The 26,468-nt window shown below is 49.7% G+C and overlaps 2 protein-coding genes across 3 annotated transcripts in view; one reads left to right on the plus strand and one right to left on the minus strand.

Moving 5' to 3' along the window:
- Window positions 1–19,380, plus strand: part of LOC133349561 (calcineurin-binding protein cabin-1-like) — a 72,701-nt gene extending 53,321 nt beyond the window's left edge. The window contains 18 exon segments of the mRNA XM_061563124.1: window positions 1,369–1,624; window positions 2,531–2,707; window positions 3,680–3,769; window positions 3,907–4,070; window positions 5,022–5,275; window positions 6,101–6,310; window positions 6,371–6,540; window positions 7,782–8,111; window positions 8,305–8,418; window positions 9,957–10,120; window positions 10,655–10,754; window positions 12,348–12,466; window positions 13,208–13,352; window positions 14,635–14,712; window positions 15,295–15,472; window positions 15,847–16,648; window positions 18,282–18,318; window positions 18,320–19,380. Coding sequence (XP_061419108.1) covers window positions 1,369–1,624; window positions 2,531–2,707; window positions 3,680–3,769; window positions 3,907–4,070; window positions 5,022–5,275; window positions 6,101–6,310; window positions 6,371–6,540; window positions 7,782–8,111; window positions 8,305–8,418; window positions 9,957–10,120; window positions 10,655–10,754; window positions 12,348–12,466; window positions 13,208–13,352; window positions 14,635–14,712; window positions 15,295–15,472; window positions 15,847–16,648; window positions 18,282–18,318; window positions 18,320–18,520 — 3,589 coding nt within the window. The 3' untranslated portion in view covers window positions 18,521–19,380.
- Window positions 19,381–25,181: 5,801 nt separating this feature from the next.
- The window catches only part of LOC133349562 (integrin alpha-6-like), a 57,390-nt gene continuing 56,103 nt past the window's right edge, over window positions 25,182–26,468 (minus strand). For both annotated transcript variants that reach the window (XM_061563125.1, XM_061563126.1), the window contains one exon: window positions 25,182–25,998. In XM_061563125.1, the coding sequence (XP_061419109.1) occupies window positions 25,888–25,998 (111 nt within the window). In that variant the 3' untranslated portion in view covers window positions 25,182–25,887. The remainder of the gene's footprint in view (window positions 25,999–26,468) is intronic.

Below are 26,468 nucleotides of genomic sequence, written 5' to 3' on the forward strand. Positions count from 1 at the left end.
GGCTTCCCCACAAAGCGGTGGGACGATGTGTGTAGAACTTCTTTCTCACCGCATGTGGCCAGCCGTGTTAGTCGGAGGTACGGGAGAAGGACAACACATTTAACACAAAAAGGAGTTCAAAAGAAATGAGTTTTTATTCTTGACCGTCCTAGGATGGAAGCTGGATTATTTATGATAAAATTGAGCACAGTATAATAGTACCTTGTGTAAATGTAATGGCAGTGCATCTTGCACGACAGAATGTCATCAAACACTACACTTCATTGCACTGTAGTACTGTATTAATGGCAGTGATGCTTGCACAAACTATGTCATGAAACACCTCACTTCATATCACTGTAGCACTGTATTTAACTGACCTTAAATTAGCCTTTTGCCCATCCTAGGACGGAAGCTGTAATATTAAAGATGTACATTTACGTTTTCTTGTGATTGTACATTTTTTTAGGAATTGTTGCACGTAAATACATTTTTATTAACTTAAAAAATGAAACCTCGTTTTACGATATTTTGCTTGAATCTCTTGGACTGTATTAATGGCAGTGATTCTTGCACAAAAGTGTAATAAAACACCTCACTTCATGTCACTGTAGCACTGCATTTAACTCACTTTCAATTACTTCAAAATCACTGCTCTGATACTTCAATTTGTTCTGCTTTCGCTCGCTGGGGTTGTAATCAATTTGAAATCGTTACAATGTCTGGAAAATTACGGAGAAATGTATCTATTTTATAATAATTTCGAAGCAAAAATTAGATTTAGTTTCAAGTGCTGAAGAAATAAATAAAGACACCAAATGCACTTTGTTGCTGCGTACAATTATTTATTTCATTAACTTACAATAAAGAAACATCAAATTTAAAGCGAATTTGCGTACATTTTTTTATTTCCACTCGACCTGCAGGAGTGTAAAAATCCACCCGCTCATGATTATTAATGAGGGGGGGGGGGGGCTCTTTTGCAGTGACCTCACGTACGTATGTAGCGCTGTGCTGCTTATATTTATTTTTGGCTGTCACTTTCTGTAAATAAACGTCATATTTGATGAAGGGGGGGGGGGGCGGTTCGGCATGTGGAGTGACGTCACACGCGTTACGGACATTTCTGGGCTATTATAGTAGTAATATGAAAGTGCATAGCTCAAGTGGCTTCCTGTTGCAAGCCCACTTGCCTCGCCGCTGAGCCACCCGGCCAGACTCTTAGACCTATGCAAAGGACACGTGACGTCCTCCGGCCTACAGAGTGGAGGTCCACGCCATGCACATGGGATGCGCGTGCGTGCACCACGCCTTGCTGCAACAGTGCGGCGCAACACTTTGGCGCCCGGACGGCCGTGACACATGTGCCCACGTGTGTCCGCGTGCCAGGTTCGACTCGTGGGCCGGCATGGCGCTGGCGCGGGCGAGCCGCCTACAGGACAAGCTCAACTCGAACGAGCTGAAGAGCGATGGCCCTGTGTGGAAGCCGGCGCTGGCCACCCTCACCTGCTTCCAGCGCGCGCTAGAGCTTGACCCCACGAACCTGTCACTGTGGATCGAGTACGGCGCCGCCTGCTACGCTCTGCACTCGTACTCGTCACGGCAGTGCAAGCACGGTGGCCTGCAGGATGACGTGGCGCAGGAGGTGTGCTCGTGCAGACGCGTGGTTCTCATTGCTGGTGCCAGTGGATCCACTCTAGTTTTGGTTCTCATTGCTGGTGCCAGTGGATCCAGTGTAGTTCTGGTTCTCATTGCTGGTGCCAGTGGATCCAGTGTAGTTCTGGTTTTCATTGCTGGTGCAAGTGGATCCACTCTAGTTCTGGTTCTCATTGCTGGTGCCAGTGGATCCAGTGTAGTTCTGGTTTTCATTGCTGGTGCCAGTGGATCCACTCTAGTTTTGGTTCTCATTGCTGGTGCAAGTGGATCTACTCTAGTTCTGGTTCTCATTGCTTGTGCCAATGGATTTGCACTGTAATTCCGGGTCTCATCACAGACCTTGGTGCGTGTGTGAATGTGTGCGCGTGCATGCGTGAGTGGGGAGCGGTGGTGTCGCGGTTAGCGCGCTGCGCTATGAACCTGGCGACCCGTGCTCGATTCCCGCTCACAGCCAACACAGGTGACTTTTATCTGAACCGGTCCTGGGCCTCCCGTAGGTCGACTCAGCCTCAAATGAGGACCTGTTGCGGTGTGTAAACATCGCCACTGGGGTGACAAATGCGGTCGGGCATGGTGCTGGCCACCCACCCCCTCGTGTACCGTTCCTAACTTCACAGGTGCTCACTAACAGCACTTGCCGCTACAGTCTGCTAAGGCTATACGGGGGATTTTTGTTTATGCGTGCATGTGTGCGTGTGTGTGCCGTACGGTGTGTGTATGTGTGTATCTGTGCGTGCGTGTGTGCGTGTGTGTGCCGTACGGTGTATGTGTGTATCTGTGCGTGCGTGTGTGCGTGTGTGTGCCGTACGGTGTGTGTATGTGTGTATCTGTGCGTGCGTGTGTGCGTGTGTGTGCCGTACGGTGTGTGTATGTGTGTATCTGTGCGTGCGTGCAGATGGCGGCGCGGCGTGAGAAGATGCTGGAGCGCGCGCGCGACAGCTTCGTGGCGGCCGGGCGCTGCAAGGCGGCCGGCGACTCGGAGGAGGAGGCGTGGCTCATCCACTACATGCACGGGAAGATCGCAGAGAAGCAGGGAGCGGAACCCAAGACGTACCTGCATCACTATGCACAGGTGAGTGAGCGGAGCCATTACAGCATTGCCGTCACGGCAAACACATGTCAACACATCCACCAGCGCACACAGTGCTTTCATACAAGCATTCTGGTCGAGATTTGAGGAATACCACAAAGTTACATACAGATACGTCAAACTGTTTAACTATTGTTCGTGATGAGAAAATAATTTTCTTTAATCTCTCCAAGTCAGCACTGAGGAAGCAAAATGAATGTGCATATGTTATGAAATTGTGAGTGTGAGTGTTACTGTGTAGTGCCGGGCTTACGAAGCCATGGCGGATAATGTGTTGACGTTATGTGTAGCCCGCTTACTGGGCGAAGTACCACCAGCCCTAGCGGGGCTTGGGTGAGCCCTGGTCAGCGTGGAGGCACTGCGTACAGTGTGCGGTGCGGGCTCATGGTGAGGGAGCGAGAGGGAGTGTCAGCCAGCCAGGGTTACGTTGGGGCATGATACGCTGGTTGACCTGCCGATACATGACTGGGCCACCAGTGGACGGGGGCCGCTGGGCGGTCACGTGGTATAGAGGAGCTCTCGGGAGCCTTCGGGAAAGAGCTGGAGAGATCTAGAAGGTGGGTGGGGCGAGAGGCAGAGCCAGCCCCAGCCCAGGCCGATATAACGGGGGCCCCGTGAGGGGCTCGGGGTTCTTCGAGTTGCTGGTGATGAAGATCCACGTTGGGTAAAAGAAGCCTCTAGCCACGCGGTCCAGGACCCAGCTTGTGGTCCGGGCCAGGATATCGAACCGTGTCTAGTTCTGCCGTAGCGTGGCTAGATGAGCATTCAACACCCAAGTGTAGGTTGTGTTATGTTGTGTTGAATTATTGAATGAATAGTGTTGCTCCAAAGACAACGTCTGCGACTCAGTTGGACTCACTACAAAATGATATTTCCCCATGATTCGGTCGATGCTTCACGCCACTCGTGTGCATGCCTGCGTGCGTGTGCGTACCTGTGTGCGTGTGTCCGCAGGCAGCGCATCACCTGCACGAGGTGGCGGCACGCTACCCGAAGAAGATTCATTACCACAGTCAACCAGACCTGGCGATGGAGGCCTTGGAGGTGCACAACCGGGGGGCCCCTTCAGCGGTCCCCGTGTGCACGTTGAGACACGCACAGCCCTGCGCAGCACACCATTGCTTCCGCTGCGCGTCTTTGTAGTCGAGGTGTACCTCTGGGTGTCTGCGTGCCGCGTGCAGGTTTATTTCCGTCTGCACGCATCCACCCTGAAGCTGCTGGAGAAGGGGGCGCCCGGCGGAAAGCCCGACGTGGATTTTGAGGAACTCTACCGGGTCATGTGGGCCACGGCCAATGGGCCGTTCGCTCGCGGAGAGGAGAAAAACGCGTACAAACTGGCGGAGAAGTGAGGAGTGGGATCTTCCTACAGCAGGGCTAGGGAGGTTAGGGGTGTCGTGGCGACAGGGTGAATGTTAATGTCCGAGCTGATTACTCAAAGTCACACTGATTGTTTACATGTGATGCTGAACCAGCACATGGGCAGTTCTTACGATTAAATGAATGCATAATGTCATTTGGTACCGTTTTTTAATTATTTCTATCTCAGGTTGAAAGCAATAATCCATTAGCTCTGACCATCTGTCTGTAACAGGTGACATGAGATTACTCACTCTCGTTATGATGATCCATTATAACAGAGACGTTAGTGGAAGGGTCTGTTGCTTTCAGGGAGTTTCCCTGCCAAAACCTGGCAATAAAAACCAGCGCTAAAAGTATTCACTGCAGGCCAAGGTAATGACGTCATCATATGGGACATCGCGAGATGACAGTGACACCTCAAAATGAAAAATATATAACAGGTGATCTGTTCACGGGTAACGACATCATCGGGGGAGGGGGCCACACAACTGACCAAGCCAATTCTACACAAGCGTTCTTACGATGGCATCCAGACACCACATCATTCACCGCTTCATCAGAACAGCTGCTGGACACCCGGGACAGATGTTCCTGGTGCCTTTGTCATGTGGAAGGCAAATGTAGCTGTGTTGGCGATGTTCTAGAGCCTTGTCTGGAGCTATGAATGCTGCATTTCCAGGAAAACATAAATTACTGCGACGTTTTATGCGCTATTCTAAATTGACAAGTGTCTCTTTCAGTCAGCTATTTGTGCCCAAGTCGCAATGATATCATACATTGAAGGAGATAGATCATGTGTTGGAAGGAAAATTTACAAAACTTTTTTATTGGTAAATAAAAAAGTGTTTTTAGTATAGTTTTACTCCGATGCTCTTGATTCACGGTGGTGCACTCCGGCGCTGCGTTTTGCCAGAGATTCACGAGCCCCTCTTTCCAGGGACACTCGCGGTGGTGCCACAGATGACGAAGCTCGCGATCTAAGTGCCGTGCCGAGCGCGAACGCCCCTCCTCATCACGCGCAGCCACCGAATCACAGCTCAGGTGTGCCACACCACGTACCACCACCACCACCACCATCAGAAGCAGCCTCAACTACCGCCACCCCACCTCCCCAGCCGTGCCCTTCCGCCCCGACTGACCACGATTACATCCGGCAAGGCCTACTCACCTCCTACGCCCAGCCTTACCAGGGTACTGGCCACTAAATTTTCAAAAATTAATGCTTCAAAATTCATAACTTTGCTATTTCCCCCTGCTACTGCTCCTGCTGCTGCCCCAAATGGCTTGGATTTATGTTACAAAGATTGACCAAAAAATATATCTATATATTTTTAGGCAACGCTGAGCGCTGTGAGGGTGTCTGTGCGTGTCTGGTGTGGGCGTTTGTGTATGCGCGTGTGGGTTTGTGTGTGCGTGTCAGTGGGTGTGCGTGTGTGTGCGTGTCAGTGTGTGCATTTGTGGGTGCATGGCGTACGTGGGTGTGTGTCCGCGCGTGTGTCCGCACGTGTGCTTGCCGGCCTGATCCCACACGCTTGCTTTCTCCGCTGCTGCACTGGGTGCTGGTGGGTGAGTTGGTGTGCACTTGTGGAATTTAATTGTTTTGTGCACTGACAAATTAATTTCGTGTATATTTTTTTCTTTCTCTCCTTTTAACATGATTGATTTTTTTGCTTTGTAAACGACTAACACATATATAATGTTTTAATATTTGTACTTTTTTTTGCTTGACACATGATCCTGGTGAAAAATTCTCACCAGGTGATGTCTGTAATCTTGGTGTTAGTGTTATTTTTAAACAATCGTACATTCTTATTATTTTGATGGCACTCGGCACAGGCTGTTGCTTTACTGGAGCAATTATGCGGACATGAATATTCTCAAATTGTGTTTTCTCTCGTCTCTTCTGTGATGTGTATGTGCCCAATCCTGCACACACATCAACGTGCGTAAACGCACACACACAGCACACGTCATATACACACACGCATGCACACACGTACACATGGATGCACACAGAACACAGTCAGGAAAGTCTGATTGTGCTGACCTCCGACTCGAGCTCTGCCAACGACGTGTTTGTTGGAGACTTACAAACTACTTCTGGCTCGGAGGGGGAGCAGCACGGGGCACCAGCGAAGCCGGGGGGAGAGGCAAAGAGGTGCAAGACGAAGAGCCAAGGCGACACTGTGGGCGACATGGTGGGCGACGCTACAGGCGACGTTCCGGGTGACACGGTGGGCAACACGGTGGGCAACACAGCGGGCAACACAGCAGGGGGCGACACAGTGGGGGGTGACACGGTGGGCGACACGGTGGGCGACACGGCTGCGGGCAAGGTGCAGGGTGGAGCCGCCGTGGGCGAGGTTAAGGGCTGTGCCGGTGGCTCGACCTTGACGGTCGAAGGGGAGACCATGCGGAGCGCGGAGAATCCCCTCTCCTTGGGATGTGTAGAAGCGGTGGGTACTGGCTGTCTGCTCGGTGCTCTCACTGGAATTTGTGGAGCGGCTTCGCTGCTGCACCGTCATCAAAAATCACGTTGCCTTTGGTATTGATAGACACGTTATAAGTTTCATTGTTTGTCATTAGTTCCATCATCACCAGTCCTGTCATCAGACCCATGGTCTTCATCGATTTTATTGTACCGTCATTATAAGTGGCCTCATCATTATTAGTGCAAACTTCCATACACCCAGCAATCATTATTACTATACTCATAATAATTAGTCTCATCATCATCCATAATAAAGGTTTTTTGGTTAGATCGCGTTATTTATGAATGTGTCGCAACCCTCTACCACCCGACACGGCCAATCAGTAAAAAATGTCTGATAATATATGCATTGTCTTTTAAACTGAGAGGACGCCAAAAGGCATCCTCTGGTCTCACACCGTTTGAGACTAAGCTCAAAAGAACGCTGTCTCTGGTGTGGACCAATCAGTTTCAAAGACAATGCATATTATCAGAATATGTTTTTTGTTTGCATTTTAACATCTTAACACCTGTTTTGTTGCCAGAAAAAAATTAGAAAACCTATACTCATCGTTAGACCCTTCGTCATAACGTGTGATGTATGGACGCCATGGATGATGCAGAGAAGAGGTGCTCACTGCCACCTCTGTGATAGGGAATCGGTGTTCAGCATTGGCCCAGGTTGAGCACAGCTTCAGGCCGGCTCACTTGAGCGAGAATCAAGCCTGAGCTGAGTTGCCACTAGGACACAGGCCTAAGTTCATTATTCGGGGCAATTAATATTGAGGAGTGGAGTAAGGAATACACAACTGCATCTGATAACATTATTTAACTCCCTGGTCTTCGACTTCCTGCAGTTGTTGTACTGAGTAGAAACAGACGGTGTCGCTGTCTTCACTTGTGTTAGAGGAGTTTCAGATGTGGCTTTAATTTGATAACTAAAACCCTCACAGCAGCAGCTGCTGCTGGCTCATGCACGATTTGCGTCGATGTATGAGGGCAGTTAGAAAACATGTTGTCAGACGTAATTATCCGTTGTGAAACTGTGCAATCAGTCTTTGCTCCGGCAGAACGTTTGGTTGTATTGCAGAAGTGGCAGTGGCGTTGTTATCCAATTGCTTAGTCGATGTGTATTTTTGGATACGGGCAGCAAATGCCTCCAGGGCTTGGACCTCTCGCGACACGCGTTGCGAAAACAACGCTCTCTGTCCTTCCACCCTTGGGCAGGAATTGAAAACGAAAGCAGTGGAATCCAAGGGCAATCTGAGAGACCCTTCCTACTCCACGGCCTCCAGCGCCGTCACCGCGTCCAACGTCGGCGCCGCCTCCGCCACGTCCAACGCCGGTGGCGGAACCGTGCCACCCCTCGCCGCTTCCCCGGCAGGCGCCGACTCGGTGCCCCCGGCCCCGCCGCTGCCGGCGTGCCGCGCCACGTGCCGCCGCGCCCTGGTGGACATGTGCGTGCGCGCCCTGCGCCTCTGCCTCAACCGCTTCCCCCAGCACTACAAGAGCCTGTACCGCCTGGCGCACCTCTACGCTCACGGGCGTGAGCACAAGGTGAGCGGCACGGCCTTGGCACGCCGTCGCCGCTGCCCGTGAAAAGCGTCACCGTCGCGATAGCCGAGCGCCACCACGTCGCCGAGAATACTAAACCAAGTAAATTATTCATTATTTTAATTCTTATTATTCAATTGTTAATATGATGTGACGCGTTGCGCCACCTCGTCTCCCGCACGTCTCCCCCATGCAGAACCTGGCGTGGGCTCGGGATGTGCTGCTGGGAAGCGCGATGGCATGGCATAAGCTTCCACACATGCCAGCACAGGGCCTCCTGTTTGAGCGCAACAAAACCAACTTCTTCAACGTGAGTCTCGCCCCCAGCAAGAGGGCGCGTGTCCCATCGTGTTATTTGCACGGCTTAGTGTGCTCCTGTCTAGACACAGGTCATATTGTCTTCCCATCGTGATAGTCCCAAGTTCCATGGGACTGTAATGATGGGAGCCAATTTGCCTCCAACTGGCCTCACAAAATACTTGCCATCAGCGCTGGAAATGCGTCACATCTTACAGACCATTTCCTGCTTTTTAATACAGAAAATGTGAACGCAGTCCGCTGTACATGCGTCAGATGTTTGGAGTGATGAGTCTCTGTGCAGTGATGTCAGTGTGCAGTGATGTTTCAATTAGCAGTTATGTGATAATAGGTTTTCTCCCCTTTGTTCTGGCAAATAAACAGGTGTTAAGACGTTAAAGCACCAAACTGAAACCTTTTACAAGGAATCATGTCTGCATTAACCACCAATGCTTGTTGTCAGAATGCAAACAAAAAACATAATATATTCATTGTCCTTGAAACTGATTGGTCCACACCCGAGACAGCTTTCTTTTGAGCCTCGTTTCAAACGGTGTTAGACCAGAGGAGACCAAAAGGCGTTCAGCCCGAGCAGATATGTGTCAGAGCGCAGTGGCGTGTCAGTCCGCAGTAAACTTAAAACTAAACTATTTTATTTTACCCGATTAAGCTCACTGAGCTATTCACTCTTTTTCAGAGGGGACCTGGCCACACATGATAGCGCTTCGAAGTGGCTGATATCATCACATGTGGGAATTTAAAGCGGCAGCCAAATAATCTTAATGCGTGTGTAGTGACGCAGTTCGGAGACAGTAGTAGTGGGAGGCACCTTCTTTATTCTTACCCACAATGGGGACTATACGCACCCTACGTGGGTGTACACCATATATATGTCACACACGCAACCGTCTATCATCGGCGGCATTATCTAACTAGAACAGTTGGCAGGACTGTCTAGCTAGCGGCGTCCAGCGATGGTGAAGAAGGCGGCGACGATGGTGGCGAGACAACAGCACGGCGAGGGAATCCACTTCTAGCAACAGCCCCGAGCTCTCGCTCACGACTCCCTCTTATGCTCCCGGCGTGGCCTTGCTCCGCCCTGGACTCCGACCCCCACGACAGCCCAGAATCCCGCTCCTCGCTCCCTTATATCCTCCCAGCATGGCCGTGGCTCCACCCTGGACACAGCTCCTTTCTCGAACTCTCTAGCTAGTTCTGGGAACTCCCAGCTGGATCCCCTCTCTGACCCTTGGCCTAGATATTCTCCCTTGTGGTCGCTCCCGTGTATCTGCCTTTCTTTCTGCCCATACTGTTCTCAAACCCGCAATTACCACTTCTGGCCACGAGTCAGTGCACTCTCTCTACACATGTTTCTAAATGTGGAGGGAAAAAACCAGTGGACCTGGAGAAAAATCCACGCACGCATCACGGGGAGAGAACACGCAAACTCCAAATATACAGGTGTCGGAGTCAGAATCGAACCCACGCCCTCCTTTGTACCTGGCAAGGAAGATAACATCTTGGCGCTGGTGTGCATGCCCTGGAGTGCAGGGCGTGTGGCGGATCCCCGTCGATGAGATTGATCGCCCCGGCAGCTTCGGCGCTCACATGAATCGCTCCATCGTACTGCTGCTGGACGTTCTGCAGCGGCTCAAGGACCACGACACGCTGCTGCGAGTGTCGTCCGCTCTCCACCGCACGCCTGACCAGGGGAAGTGAGACACTCACTCCCCACGTCACTCCCACCACCATCCGCACGGTGCTGACACCACCACTCCACGTGCGCCAAGCACGAGACTCGATCAGCTCCATGTAGATTGTAGAGGCGCTCGCTGATGGGGGATCCTTGGACAAGGCCTGTCACGCTGGTGAATGGGACCGGAGAGATTATGCATGAACCCCACTCTCTCACCGTTGTGGCGGAGCTGTTAAATCATCTCTGGCCATTGTGAGAGTTACTTTTGGTAGCAGCCACCCCCCCCAACCACGCAGTAACGTCTCTCATAGGACCCCATTCCAAAGCCCACCGGCACGCTGTGTTTGGAGGCAAGTCAAGTGTTAACGTGAACTCCTGCTCAAATGAACACACATTGCATTGCACCACTTCCTGGCTGTGAGTCATTGTCCGTTAAGGCGTTAACAAACGCCCCACACAGTACTTCTTGTGAATGTGTTAGACACTGTCTGAAGCTTCTCACAGTCAGTTAACCTGCTGCTGCTGTCTGTGCCGCCGTGCCGCCGTGCTGCAGGAAGTATCTGCGTGATGTGGATCGCCTGCAGTTGGCAAAGCAGGCCTTCTCCTCCGCCGCACAAGTCTTGGATGAAAACTTGCAGAACATTGTTAAAACGGTACTCGCTGTCGATCGTCGTTCACACACGACACTTCCACCTTTTGTCACACTTGCCCGAGCGATTACGGAGAAGAAGTAGTGTTTCATGTCATCTGTGACATAACATTCAGAATTGTGTTTTTGTTGACTCAGAGTTGCCAGTTAACAACATTAAGCTGTTCTGAACTCGCAGTCGCTGTGTATGTCAGGGCAGTAAATAACTCTGGGTCCAGTGTGACGGGGCACAGCAGTAGCGGATTCACCACTTAATGCAAAGGTTGGCAGTTCAATTCTGCAGGCCACCCTGGTTAATACCACTAGTTAATACCATGGGTGTATTAACCAAACATTTTGCGTAGTCTGCTTCGCGGTGGACGTTAAGAGATCCCGTGCGCCGGCGTCGTCCACATTTTTGTAAGATGACTCGCATATCAAACGTTGCTCCCTCACCCGAAAACTTGCAGGACCCTCTTGGGGAAAAAAAACATTCTTGAGGCTCTCCAGGATAAATAAGCATAGTCGTGGCAATGGTAGCTTGTCTATGCCGTTCCACATTTGTGACTGCACAACACCACTACCGTCGGGTGCTGTGTGGCAAGCCTTATCCATGCAAGTGGATAAGGAACCCTCCACCACCCGACACGGCCAACCAGGTTAGATAGCCACGTGGTCACGCGTTTTAACGACGCGCCAATTGTTGTTGTTCAGCTCACTCACCGGTGAGACGACGATCAACCCCTCACATCCAAATGTAGCAATTGGATAATGCAGGGTTCCAAATGACACAGATTAGGTCAGATCATTACCCAAAAATAAATTGTGAATCATAACATCGGCTGTGAATACCCACAGGTTAAACACACCACTTGTGACTGCTGCGGATTTGTCAGTGCCGTAACCAAATCCTCAAGTATGCGTCACCCTATGCCGGTGGATACAAGCGAATTGACATTGGAGAAGAGGACAAAAACATTCAACAATACCAATACAACCGTGCTTGTTATGCGGTTTCCACTCCACGAGATGGCTGGCAGACATCTCGATGTTTAACACCCAATCAAAGTCGATGGCGGTGAGATGTATGCAAGGCCCTCGTGGAGGCTGCATGGCCTTGGCCGTAGCGCTCGTGGCCACCGTGAGGGCAGCGGCTGAGCGCCACCCCGTGCCATCTCCGCGAATCTGCCGCCTTGCTGTAGGTGGTTTGTGAAAGGCCGCGATGTGTCCGTGGGTAACGACGGTCTCCATGTGGGGTCTTGCCACGGCTCCGTACATGCGTGTGCGTGTGTCTGGGGAGCGGTGGTATAGCAGTTAACGCGCTGCACTACGAACCCGGGTTCAATTCCCGCTCACGGCCAACACCAGTGACGATTATTTAAACCGGTCCTGGCCCTTCCCTAGGTCGACTGAGCCTCAAATGAGTACCTGGTGCAGTGTGTAGTAAGCATCGCCACTTGGGGGACAAAGGCGGCTGGGTGTGGTGCTGGCCACCCACCCCCTTGTGTGCCATGCCGGCCTTCATAGATGCTCGCGAACAACACTTTCCCCAATAGTCTGATGAGGCTATTCAGGGAATCTTTGTCTTTGAGCATATGTGTGCTCGTGCGGATCCCAGGAGGAGGAAGCGGAGCAGCGTAAAGGCTCCTGCAGCAGGCCGGAGGCTCGACACGCAGGCGTGGGGAGCAGCGTCGAGCAAGGCAGAGCCAAGCCGGCGTTTAACCCCTTCACAGAGAGGTGAGGAACGCCTGCTTGGATAGGGCGCCCTTTACACCGTGGCATCTGAGGGACACTTTACACGTGTTGGGTGACTTACATTAGCAGTCCCTGAGGGCACAAGGGTATTCATCTGCCAGGAGGAGAGGCGATCCTCGTGTGTTTGTTTTTGGACCATGAATGGTGTCAGGTGATGTTTAACGTCCACTGTGAAACAGATGATGCGTAGTATTTTTTGCGGTTAATACACCCACAGTATGAACCAGGGCGGCCGTCGGGTTCAAAATGCAAATGTCTGCAACGCGAGTTGGACAGTTCAGTGCCTAGGCACTGTTGTTGGAACCGGAGATGAGTCTCACCAGGGCATAGGAGATGAGAGGAGTTAGGATGCATCACTGTGGTGTGTGATGCACTTCAGTGAAGGTCTCTGGTTAGAGTGGGAGCTTAGCAGGACAGGCAGAGGAGCCAGTGGAGAGGTGCGGTCAGAGCCGGCGCTCCGCAGGGCTATGGCAATACCAGCACGGCATCCCTGGCTTGCAGAGAGATTTGCTGGGTGGAGATAGGGAAAGCCAGGGGAAGCCACGGTCAGAGAAATATAAGCAAGGGATTAGCTGATCGCCAACTCAACTAAGGACAGACCCAGCGGAGTGAGCATTGTGCAAGCGAGACAGTGACATTTGGATGTGTTGGAACGTTGTGAAGTTCAGTGATGTATTCGATTGGATATTGTTACGAGCGCTGTCATTTTACTTTCCTTGGCAGCTCCACAAAGCTGGGGCGCATGGAGCGTGTACGTTCCTTGCTGCTGGAGGCATTCCGTCTGTGGCAGCAGGGTCAGAGGTCACAGGCAGACGACCTGGGCCGTGTGGAGCAGGTCATCGTGCGCGCGTACACGCTCATCAAGCCGGTGAGATCTGTGGCACGGCATGACCGCAGCGCCCTTGTTCTCGGTGCGCATCTGCTGTCCATTTGCGTCACTCTCCTACTGTAGCAGCTCGCCAACAAAAAACTCCAAAAGCGTTGGCAGTGAAGAGTAGGGAGGGAATGATTGGTGTTGGCATTGCCATCCAGCCAATAAGGCACGCAGAGAGTCTTGACATTGGTGCTGCTGTGGTGGATTTTTATTTTCAAAATAATGTAAAATGAAACAAAGCTAAGCTAGAACCTCACATTGTCTCAGTTGTTAAAAGGTAAAAATACACCCCTGCATTGGCTTGCTCACACCACTGCTGGTGGAAGGGCCTGCCGGAGACGATATTTGGTCTGCTCTTCCACATATACCACGCATCTTGGAAGAAGTTTGGAGTGTGTGTGCTTTATCTGGCCGCACGCGACCTGCCGATCGACTCACTGTGGTGGTTGCACCCAGTTACACCGCTGGGAGGACTCAGGCGAGGGATTTAAGAAACTCGCCCCGTTGTTTTTACTGCCGCGTCGCAAGAGGGGAATTGAACCGGTGACTTCTGGATTGCACGTTCAGTGTGCTCACCACTACGCCACTGTGGCAGCGCCCTCATTCACGCATTTTCTTTAGGTGCCAGTCCATCAAAAGATAATTTAGTTGCTCGTTCAAATTGAGTTATTGAGCTAAGAACCAGCTGTGGTGTGGTTCTCTTAGTGCTCCGTTTAGTATTATTATGGGTATGGTATAAATTACTTTGTCTATTATAGTAAAAATTAGAGTGATGTATGTGGTACGTGTGTGACTTTGTATTGCAAAGCAATGTATTAATATTGTCCTCCAATATTCAAAGTCAAGTGGTTTTCCATCCAGGTAAGTGTGGGTTGCTGCTCAACTCCTTTTCACAGCTCTGAGCAGTTGGTGTAGATGGCACATTCCTATGGCGGGAGCAAATCAAAGCGTCAACAACTGGTCTTGACTTGAGGTTGGACTCATCGTCACAGTGCTGGGGAGATGATGATGATGGTGAAAGCTGAGTTGACCCATAACCGGAACGTTTGAGGGCAACAGCTGTTTGCCAGCACCAAGTGGCACAATAGTGCGCAGCAAGTTGGCACCGTGGGGAGCGCGTGGCTGGTGCATCTACCAGTGACCACCTGCCAGTAGGTCCTTGGCCAATGCAGAGGACTTGAAAACATTAGCCGTGCGGATGTCAGCACCGCTTAGCGGTGAACGGTAGCTATTGTCGTTGTTAGTCACGTTTTATTTGTACATTTCTATTGTGCAGCCAGAGGAAGGAGGGGCGTCTTTGGAGCACGCTATTCGATTGTGTCACCAGCAGCTGTCTGCAACGATGCAGAAACAGGTGAACGTTTGCACTCATTTTACACGCAAAACGCTTTAAAACTCCAGTTCTATCAGTTGGCTTCTCATCATGGACATGTGTTGCCAATCTACACATGCTGAGGTTTAATAGGCAAATCAACATCGCTACACAACCTTAGATTTTTGCCATTGGTTAAAATGGCAGACATGGCCGTCGAGTGTGGCGACGCACAGAAGCTCTCTCGTGAACTATTCGCTCCATCTCCTTGCCATCGACGTCCTCTAGAACACATTCCGTTCTTTAGTTGCCGCTCCAACATATGTACACACTCACACTCCGTCGTCATTCTTGACTACATCGGTCCTCGCCCTCTCCAGCCGAGATGTGTCCTGCCCAAGCCCAATTCGTTTTCTTAACAGTTAGATTGATCTCATTGAGCTACGTACCCTCTATAATCCGTGCGTTCCGTGTGTAACAACGCGAAGGAATGAAACGTGACTCGCACACAAACGACGCGTGTACCGTGAACATCGCCAAACGATTTCAGACTAATAACCGGGGTTCGTTTATGCACCCAACGGGGTGTGGAAGAATAACACTGTTTAATTTTTCGTGATGCAGATGCCAGCGGAAGGTCCCTTGACACCAAAGTTTACAAAGGACTGCAGGGAAATGTTTGTCCCTGCCCAGCAGCAGAGCCAGCATGTGTATGTGCCCACGGCGCCCAGCCTTGTGCACGCACCCGCCCGGCAGCCCCAGGGCCCGCGACCGTGGCTACAGGATTACAATGCCAAGCCCGGTGAGCCCTCGCCACCGCTGCCGCTCACACCCCACGACGCGACTGTCGGCCGTCTTGTGGTTAAACTTGGCCCTCGAGTGCAGCAAGTTCATGGCCGCAGCCCGGTCACCAGCGAGTGTAAAACAACAACCAAACCCAAGATATTAAATTGTTTTTGTATTTAACTTAACTAAACTCCAACTCTGAGACTGTATTGTTTCATAGGCACTTGTTTGCATCATTTATGGAAATGTGTGAGTAGTACTGTATATTCCCTTATAAAGACCCATTCGATATTTGCATTTAAACACGTTGTGAAGTTCAGTGTCTGCCTCCCAGCATATCTCACTGCATTCCCTTACCTCTCACTGAGGATTTTCTGTCTCTCCCTGCAGGAGACGGCGTTCGCGCCAGGCCCAGAGGCACCCAGACCTCTGTGTCCAGGCTCGTCATACCCCTCAAAAATCCGCCTATCCCTTCATCAATGTCCCACTCGATGACCAAAACCATGGCACAGACGTCGCACTCCGTGCACGCTTCCACAGTGCCGAAGTTTACGTCGGCTCCAATAGTTCACTCGCATTCAGCGGGAACCTCTTCCGCCGCGCTGGCCATGAGGACGCAGGCACAATCGCAGTCGGCACGGTCGTCGTTAGTGATGTCAGCCCTACCCCACACGTCTTCATCCCTTGCCGCTAAACCGAGGGCTCCGTATCCATTGTCGCGGTCATCCGCGGCAGCGCCCTCCACATCAAAATTTCCCTTCAAATCGACACAGATATCGTCCATGCCGTCAATCTTGCCATCAGGAGCCTACTACGTGGCATCGAAAATGCCGGCAGTGCCGCCCGCGACATTGCCCAGCGCGCCGATGCCGTCGTCGCATTCGACCTCGGCTTCATTCCGTGCCACGTCCGCGAGGTCTGGGCCAGCCGCCTCGTCATCGGCTTCGGCTACGGCAGCAGCTCGCGCGGTGGGGACGACTTCCTCTTCATCTCTGCTGGCAAATGTCCCAGCGACAGTGGTGGCCTCGCTCTCCAAAATGTCAGCGCCCTCCATGTCGGCCGCCAAACTGGCCCTTTCGTCACGAGCACCGGGGTCTCAGCTGAACCCCTTCACGGTGCCACCACTCTCCACCACCGTCACATCACACACGCTCACCGCCGGGGTGACGGAGGAGACGAAGCAGCGGTTAAAGGTGAGGCCCCCCCGCCCCGCCGCACGCGTGCACGCAACTCGTGTGGCCCTGCACGTGACCCGCTCGCTGACGTACTGATACTTTAAAAATAATTTTTAAATGTTTTTATTGCAACAAAACGCCAGCCTGCTCCATCACGCTGAAGGATTCCAGTGGCGGGGTGCGCAGTACCAATCCTTAAGAGTCAAAGTGATTTCCGGCTCAAATGAATACTGAAACGGTGCTTGTCTCCCGTTTACAGCCCTGAGCCAGTGGTGGAAATTCCATGTTTCTCTGGTGGGGCGTGGGTTTTATCATAGAACGACCACTCTTGACTTCTCCACAAGGTGGTCGTCGTTTTTTCAACCCCCAACCAGGATGTTAATTACCTCGCCTGGTATACAGGAGATCATTGGTTCCATCCCGACCCTGACGCCTGCTGTATATTTGGAGTTTGCGTGTCTCTCTCTCCGGGTCCTCCGGGTTTTCCCTACACATTTAGAATCAACATGCGTTTAGAGTATTTGGCCGCTATTAATTTGCACGTCATAAGCCACTTCATTGGGCTATCATTTGTGGTTAGGTCGCTTCTGAAAAAGAGCTACAGTTTTCCCTCGATATTTACGAACTTTCTTTCCGTAATTTTGGCTATCTGCGAATCGCATCTGGAACGCTACACGACTGCTGCATCGACAGAGAAATAAAAATAAAGTGATGAGAGATAAAGTGATAGGATTAAAGTGAGGGGATAAAGTTATGAGAAACAGTGATAAGATAAAGTAATGTGATAATTATCATGTATTGAATAGCTTATTTACGTATTTGAGGTTATTCAATATCATACGCAAAATGTTCTATTCACGAGCATCTCAGGAACGTATCCCTTGCGAATAACCAGGGAGTACTGTATATAGCTAATGGGGCCTTATCTGGTCAAATAAAAAGTTTCGTTTTATAAACTTGCTAACTTCCGTTTGCAAAGCCGCTCCTTTTGCCCCAGAGCCCCGTGGGTTGATTCACGACGTGTTTACACTCGGATCGCAAACACGCGGCGCTGAAAGATACGCCACTGTGTATCTCCACGGGGGCAACAGAGATACACACAGACACGGAGATGCACACAGTGACATGGAGAGACACCAAAACAGAGAGACGCAGCAGTGTAGGTGTCGCAGTACACGCTGGAGGTGCTAGTGGCTAGTGACGTGCCCTGCCCAAGCCGACTCGAGGAGAGGCGTGCTTCCCTGTCTCTCCGTGTCTCTCCGTCTTTGTCTTTCCCTCAGTCTCTGTGTGTCTGTCTTGAATGCTGTCTGCGTGAGCGGTAGTGTGTCTGTTAGCACGCTGCGCTACAAACCCAGCAACTAGTGTTCGATTCCCGCTCACGGCCAACACCAGTGATGATTATCTGAACCGGTCCCGGGCCTCCCCTAGGTTGACTCAGCCTCAAAATGAGTACCTGATGCGGTGTGTAAACATCGCCACTGGGGAGACAAAGGCGGTCGGGCGTGGTGCTGACCACCCACCTCCTCGTGTACCGTGCTGGCTTTCATAGGTGCTCGCTAACAGCACTTACCCCTACAGTCTGTTAAGGCTATACGGGGGATCTTTGTCTTTATGCGTGCGTGCGTGTGTGTGCGCGCGTGTGTGTGCGCTGCGAGCACAGTCCACCATCCTGCAGCACCACTCCTCGGCGGGCGGCGGTGGCGGCGGTGGCGGTGGCGCGTGCACAGCAGCGGCCGCCACGCTCCGCGCCGCGGCCCAGCGCCACCGTGGACATCTCCAGCCCGGACTCGTCCTCTTCCTCCTCCTCTGTGCAGAGCCTCTCCAGCACCGACAACGACGACGACGACGACGACGACGACGATGACGACGACGTCATTATGATGCAGTGATGGCCGGCGATACCTCCACGGGTTGTGAATCGGACTGACTTGGTGGACTGGAGACTGCGTTGATCGACCCTCATTGGCAATTGCAAATAACTAGCCAATGGAAAATAACTGAATTGCACTCGAGTGCTGGGTGAAGCTGGAACCATAGGATTGGCAGAATTCAACCTAGCACGGGTATCCTAGTAGGAAAGATTTAAACATTTGTAGTTTTGTATCTGTTCATTATCAGTTTGACTGCCGTATTGGGTGACTTGTTGACTATTTTGGTACTTTTCGAGACCATTGGTTTTAACGAGGCACTTTTTGCACGATTCGTGTGTCGCATGCCGTGTGCAGTGTTGTGACCTGGCACGGCGACCCCACTGCAGTGCTTGTCATTACACCGGAAGTGGTGCTTGTCAACAATGTCACCGTGTAAAGTCGACTCGTGAAATTATGTTTCAAGCAACCTGGCCTTTGCAGATAACACCAGAGCTGTAATTAACTGAAGGCTTTGCCATTGCTTTTTTTACATACTCAATTGCGGTCTTAATTTGAGGTGGTATGATAGGCTTGGCATTGGAATGGGAATCACACTTCAAAATGTTCAGAGGTTTACTCACAGATCAAAAATGCACCACCCACAGTAGTCTCTTACATTGAGATACAACTTTGACTGGAAGTGGTGGTTCTAGTCTATCGGGCCTTGCTTGATGCTCGGCTCCTGCATTTTCAGTTACTCGGTTTTGACGTTTGCTCGGGTATGATGGCGCCCCCCCACGTTCCTTTTGTACGTTCCATCCCTGCTGAAGCTTAAGGCGGCTCTGGTTGTATGCTGGTCAACGTGTGATAAGTTGTGCAATTAAAGTATTACACGGCGATTTTCATAACTGTGTAACATTTTTCAAATACCTGCTTGCCAGTGTCCAAATACGTTTTGTTTAAATCACAGCAATGTGCCATTTCCATTCAGAGGTCGTCGTGGACATGAGTCGTGAAGATGCTACTAATTTTGATGAAACTTTGTGCAGTTAAAACATGTTTCAGATAACCTTTAAAAAATATATAAATGGGTTTATGTAATGTGTATAGCGTGCTGAATGAACCTTGACCAACGGCTCTAACTCTCGAACAACAAGCGACACTGTGTTGTAAACATTAGACAATGCCGTGTCACGCTACAGATTCGTTATGTGGGGGCCGCCATACACCCCACCGCCCTCGCTGGGCAGGTGGGGCACTCCCTCCTCCACCGCGTCGATCTCCCCCCCTCCGCGAGCGCCCTCTCTGAGCGACATGGCTAAACTGCTGGCTCACCGCCGCATGGAGTTAACCCACACACTCGCCCGTGTACACCACCACTAACGCGGCCCACAGCCGCACGACCGCACCCACGCCTGCAGCGATCTCTCAGCACGCCCGCGCACGCTGCAACTCTACGCTTGCTCTTCTCCCGCGCACACCGTCTCCCCACACATTCGCACCACACGCAAATCGCAGACACCACGCCGATGTTCTGTACTAGCGTTTTATTCACTGGGGGAATATTTTGCGAGAAGAGCCTAACCTAGCGCAGCCTACATACCCAGTTGCTCACACGTCCTGCCACGTACCTCGAAGCCGTGCTCATGGCGTCGCACGGACGCTGTGAGAGTCGGAGGGAGAAGGACGAGAGAAAACTTTGCCTATCACTGCCTCGTAGCAGCAGTCGCTTGCATCACACGGATGCTGCGAGCGGCTCGAGGAGGCAGGACGGCACGGAGTGGGTCTTGACGGCCCAGAGGTTGAAGATAAGACCCAAAATCATCCCGGGCTACTCGTTTTATTCCCTAAACTTCAAAGGCCCAGGGTGGTCGCACCGCGCAGCCAATCGTGCGCTTATTCTTCGGGTTTTGATCAGTTGCGATTGAAACGTCGGAGTTTTTTGTTATTTTCTTTGAACCTATCTACGTGACTTTACCGAAAGACCCAAGAATATGAATTCTTGCAGTCACGAAAGCTTGAAGTCAATCGTGCGCTCACCTGCACCGTTGCTCACTTGTACCCTGTGCCATGGGGGAGTGCTGCTGCTCCCCCCACCCATTGTTCTCCTGTGCTCTTTAATTCTGACCCCCTGATCAGCCCTTGCCTAATATTCCACCCTCAGCCTCTGCCAATGTCGTAAATGACTCTGTGGCTGGCCCAGTGAACTTTCTTATGCCCATACAATGTTAAGCCATCTCAGGGGCACCGGAATGTGATCTGTTTTCGGATTAAACCCCGATGTGCCAGGCAATCCCCCACCAGGACACTACGTGTATGCGCTGTGTGTGTGCTCAGTGTAGGGGCCAAGGGGGAGTCGTGGCGCTTGCGGAGTTGCTCCGCGGCCGTGGCACCACAGTTACGTAGCTGGGCCTGGAGGTCTCCACATTCCCACCCCCCTCCTGCTCTGACTTCACTCTCCTGAGCCCCGGCTCTGGCGGGGGAATGGCTTGGAATCACTGCTTCCGCCAGGATGCCCTATGAGGGGGACGTCACACTATCACTGTCGCACAAACTTGTGATGATGACATCTCTTGGCATGACACCGTCTCCCCACAGGCGTGGCCATTCTCAATGACAGTACCGCACTCCACTCGACGTAGCGTAGTGGCGGTGAGGGCTCAATTAGTGGGCTTTCATGCCCCAAAAGTTATTGGCTCCAAATTCATGAGCCAAGTATTTTGTTGGATTTGCTGGGCAGAATTTGTGGCGCTCCCATTCTGCACGAAACCCCATAGCCAATCAGAAGCTGTGGAGGTGAATTGGTTTGTGCATGGAAGAAACCTCGACGAAGACCAAAGATCCCCCGTATAGCCTTAGACTGAAGGAGCACGTGCTGTTAGCGAGCATATATGAAGGCTGGAATGGCACACAAAGGGGTGGGTAGCCAACACCACGCTCTCCCGCCTTATGTCTGCCGAGTAGTGATTTTTACACACTGCACCAGGTACTAATTTGAGGCTGAGTCGACCTAGGGGAGACCCAGGATCGGTTTAAATTGTCACTGGTGCTAGCCGTGAGCGGGAATTGAACTTGAGTCGCCGGGTTCGTCTCGCAGTGCGCTACCGCTCCCCACTACTACAGTCCGATAATGACGTACCCCGCCAAGAGTGTAGTACTTATTTTTGATTAAACTTTAACTTAATAATTAAATTATTGTGATATATTAACCGTAAAACTAAATTATTTGCTAATAATAATAAAAAAATACCACTTACCAATGTACTTTGTAAAACTGCTATTTCAAAAAGTATTGCATCCTAATGCAACTTTATATTTTATGGATGCAAAACTCACAGACTTGAAGTCTAATCAGTTGTTGTATACACATGTATAGTAATTTGTTATTTCTGGTGCACCCTTGATATTAATGGTTGGTACTCCAGAATGTATACAGAGTAAAAATTCACTCGTAAATCTATGCACAATTCTTCTCACATGGTGGTGAACACATTTCGCCGCAGCATCTGCATTCAATGGTTTCCAATGAGATTTCGGAATCTACTTGAGTCTGAGTGTCGGGTAGCCTTGGTGACACATTGAGGCCAGGTCTCCTAATTGCGTCTCCTTCCTTAGTTATGATGGATTCGTCATTTTAAATTACTATTGGCATGGCGGGAGTGACACGGTTCCAGTGCGGTTCAGGAAGGATATGCGTGTTATCGGTGCGAGCTTGCCGAAAGTGAGTCGCACGTGGAATCGCCTCGGTTTTTCTATTGCAAGTCACGTGGTCAGTAGCGTAACGAGCGTGGGGGCAGGGGGTACCTGACCCCCCCTGGTGGCCAAAGCTACGAGTTGGGGCCTCCTTGACAACCACCATGAAATATACTCTTTGGATATTTCGGTAAAGTCATGTAGATAGAGAAATAAGAAAAAAATCACGACGTTTCGATCGAAACACAAGCAATAGTCCTTACCTGAGGACGATCGCTTGTGTTGCGATCCAGTTCACCATGGAAACGGAGGTGAATAACACACTCCCTTTCCTAGATATTTTGCTTGGGCATGGCCTAAATTGCAAAATAACACAGCGTTTACCGAAAGGGAATGCACACTGATGCCTATCTGAATGCAGATTCACATTATTCCCCAGCTCAGAAATCCTTTCTTATCAAGACGCTCATACATCGGGATAAAACAGTGTCAGATGGAGAACGTCTAGTGAGAGAAATTAAACATGTTAAAGAAGCACTACGACAGAATGGCTATAATAATGCTCAAATTAACAGAGCACTGAATGCCAAATCACGATTGCAAAGCAACACTGCTGAAAGTGATCAGATTATTAAAACAATTTAAAAATACCATATATCTCAGGAGTAACTGACAAATTAGCCCGTGTTTTGCAAAAGAAAAACATTCAAGTAAGATTTGGTACAGTACACAAAATTCGAAAACTAGTATATTGTACTAAAGACGAATTACCTAAATTATCAACAGAAGGTGTATATCGGATTAATTGCTTATGTGACAGATGCTATATTGGTCAGACGGGACGTAACATCAGCGTAAGACTAAAAGAACACCGAAGAAATATTTAATTATCTCAAACACAACTGTCGGCAGTGGCAGAACATGCTTGCCAACAAGGCCACTCAATTGAAGTGTTGTGTAAAACTAATTATTACTGGCCAAGACTAATTAGAGAATCCATTGAAATTTTGAGAAATACAAATAACTTTAATCGCTCTGACAGCTACAGGCTTAGTGCGGCCTTGAAGTGTTTTATTAAATAATAGATATTACAATTCCTTATAGGGGAAACACATACTAATTAACTGATTACTAACGTAGTATATAATTACAATAACCTCCCCCCCTCCGCCACCTCTGATTTCTGCACATGATTGGGTATAGTGATTGTGTTCAGTTATTAAATAATACACATTACAACTAATTACTAATCTACAACTGATTACTAATCATAGCAATGAACTGATTACTAATCTATTATATGATTAGAATACCCCCCCTCTCCGCCTCCGATCTCTGCATCTGATTGGGTTCGATTATGGCGTCACCCTGCTGCTCTATTTAAGACCGGGAGCAGGTGGAGGGCTTCACGATTCTGACAAATTGCCCGATGATGCTGGATGTAATTACGCGAAACATCGTACAAAAAAAATTGTAAATATTGTGGATTCACTCTTCAACAGACCGGTGGGCTGAAGTAGTGAACTATTTGTCTTTTGTCAACGTGACACATTTTTTACTGATTGGCCGTGTCGGGTGGTGGAGGGTTGCGACACATTTATAAATAACGTGATCTAACCCTAAAACCTTTATTATGACCATGAGATATGTTCAGTGATTCGAGACCGTTAGTGTAATGGTGTGATTAGGCAAGAGAAGCCGCGATATATAACAGCCTAGGTGCGACCGTGCGAGAGAAATCAAATATTGGGGCTTCACCTGACCGATTGTCGCACCCCCTGAGCTATAATGTAGTCACTACGCCACTGCGCGTGGTGCAAATGGCGAGACCAGGGATTGGTACTCTTAGGTTCTTTCGGTAAAGTCACGTAGGTAATTTTTTTTTAAATTAATAAAAGTAAAATAAAACAAATTAAAAAATATTCACGTTTCGGAGGCAACACAAGCCTCCATCTTCAGGTGGAACCGTCACAGCCACGACAGCTGTATCAAGTAAATGAGAGATTGCAAGAGCTACCACTCCGTATATATAATGGTTGGAGAGGGGGGAAGGGCCAAGTACGGCACACTTTTTATTAATATGGTAAGGTGAGGCTTAAGAGGGTGAGCCTTTGTTATGGAGAGGTGCGGTTTGTAACTCATACATGGCAAGCATGACAAACGTGTGAAAAAAGAAAAGCAAGTAAAAAACTAAAACTGGTAAAACAACAAACTGGCTGTCTATCAATGACCTGTAATAGTTGTCTGTCAAATAAGATGGTCCAAATAAGTGTAGTTACATATTTTTTGCATGGTTAATCACATCTTTCCAATGATTACTCAGTTTGTAACCCTCATCACCCTGCGTCCTTCCCTGTGGAAGAGGTATGTGGATGACACTTTCGTCATCTGGCCACATGGCCTCCCAGCATTGAACCACTTCTTGGACCACATCAATTCCAGACACCCATCCATCAGATTCACCATGGAAGTGGAGAAATATGTAAACTACTATTCTTGGATATTTTGTTTGAGAGGAGGCCTGACGGATCCTTGTGACATTCTGTGTACATATTTTTAATATTTTTTAATTTGTTTAATTTTTCTTTTATTAATTTTTTTTTTACCTACGTGACTTTACCGAAAGAACCTAAGAGTATGAATCCTTGCAGTCACGAAAGCTTCAAATCTAGAACCAGGGATTGGGTTTGGGCACTCACGGCCGCATTAGGCTACACCCAAGTGACGATGTCGGCCTCCAACGGAGCAGGAGGGTAACTTTGAGGTGTTAAGTGACCGGGCAGCGTGGGATTGAGCCGTACATTCTAGTCATGATGTTGGGTGGGGGGGGGGCGAGCGTTGCCCATCATCGTGATTGCAGTGACTGCTGCCGTGGAGGACACAAGCTTGCCTGTTCGAGGGCATTTTGGAATAAAGTTCCGCAGTCGGATAAATCACCCGTGCCTCACTTGATGCCACGGGACCATTCACAGAGAAGACAAGAATGACCAGAACGCAACCCGGAGACTTCATATTATCAGTGTTTATTTTCAGTCGGCCTATACTCTCTCATTACAGTCACGGTTGAAGAAGAAACAGGGTCAGGCTGGTTACACTGTCAGTTGAATGGATTTACCAGGCGAAATTATTAATATAAAATATATTATTCATCACTCGTGACATGGTTCAGATGTTGCAGTGGAGCCCCAGCAGTATCACTTGTCCATTCTATAGATTGGAGAAAGCCTTTACACTCATATTCTTGGATCTTTCGGTAAAGTGATGTAGATAGGTTCAAAGAAAATAACAGTAGTTTTTTGTTATTTTCCTTGAACCTATCTATCTACATGACTTTACCGAAAGACCCAATAATATAAATTCCTGCAGTCACGAAAGCTTTAAGTCAAGCCTTTACACTCGTTTCTCTATCCGTTGGAGGTATGCAGGAGAGATGAAGCTGATAAGCCTCTGCCTCGTGATAGGACCCCAATGCTGATATATTAATTATTTTCAGGCTTAGAATTCTCCAATTAGAAAGGCACCATGTCACACGTGTGGCCATTTTACATGGAAACACGCTGAAGATAAATACAACCCTGACATCACCTGCTGCCAAGTGGAGAATCTTCCTGATCCGCAAACTCTTATATGTGATATCATCCACCCCACAATTGCAAGTAAAGGACTACTGCATATAATAAAACACCCTCCCCCCCTTCCTCTAAAAAGAGTCACTAGGACTCCAGGCCTAGCCTTTGCCTATCTGATGGCTGTAAGTGGAGGTGTGCTCGGTGGTAAACGGTCTCGTACTGCATATTTTCGGTCGTGCGTTTGAAGAAGCCACACTGCAGGCATTGTAGAGAGACGGCGAAGGAGGGAGGGACAGAGACACAGATCCAGGACCGTAGTCAGCAAAGTAACTACCGTGTCGCGGTGGTTTAAAGGCATGCTACGTGTGAAAATTACATAATCAGAATCGGAATATCTAATTATACTGGTGGAACCTAATGAGCTATAAAGCTCTTCTTTTTTACAGATGTCCAGTAGGGGCGGGTAAGAGCGTTACAACAAACAAAGAAACATGATAGTAGTGCAAAGTACAGAAAAGGTAAACAAATCACACAAACACAAATAAAACTAAACCATCCCCATCCTATCAGGCAAAGCCCACTTCACCTCACTACTCACGACTCCGCTTCATGCAGTTACCTCCGGCACTCTGTCCGTAGGCGAAGAGGGTGTGCGCTGCTGCACAAGTACGGTAAGTACTCGCTTAAGGCATGGTGTTCACTGCAATGCGTTTATTCCATAAGGG

Source organism: Lethenteron reissneri, chromosome 30, assembly GCF_015708825.2.
Source record: "Lethenteron reissneri isolate LAM-NWPU_2019-01 chromosome 30, ASM1570882v1, whole genome shotgun sequence".
NCBI classification, from domain to species: domain Eukaryota; kingdom Metazoa; phylum Chordata; class Hyperoartia; order Petromyzontiformes; family Petromyzontidae; genus Lethenteron; species Lethenteron reissneri.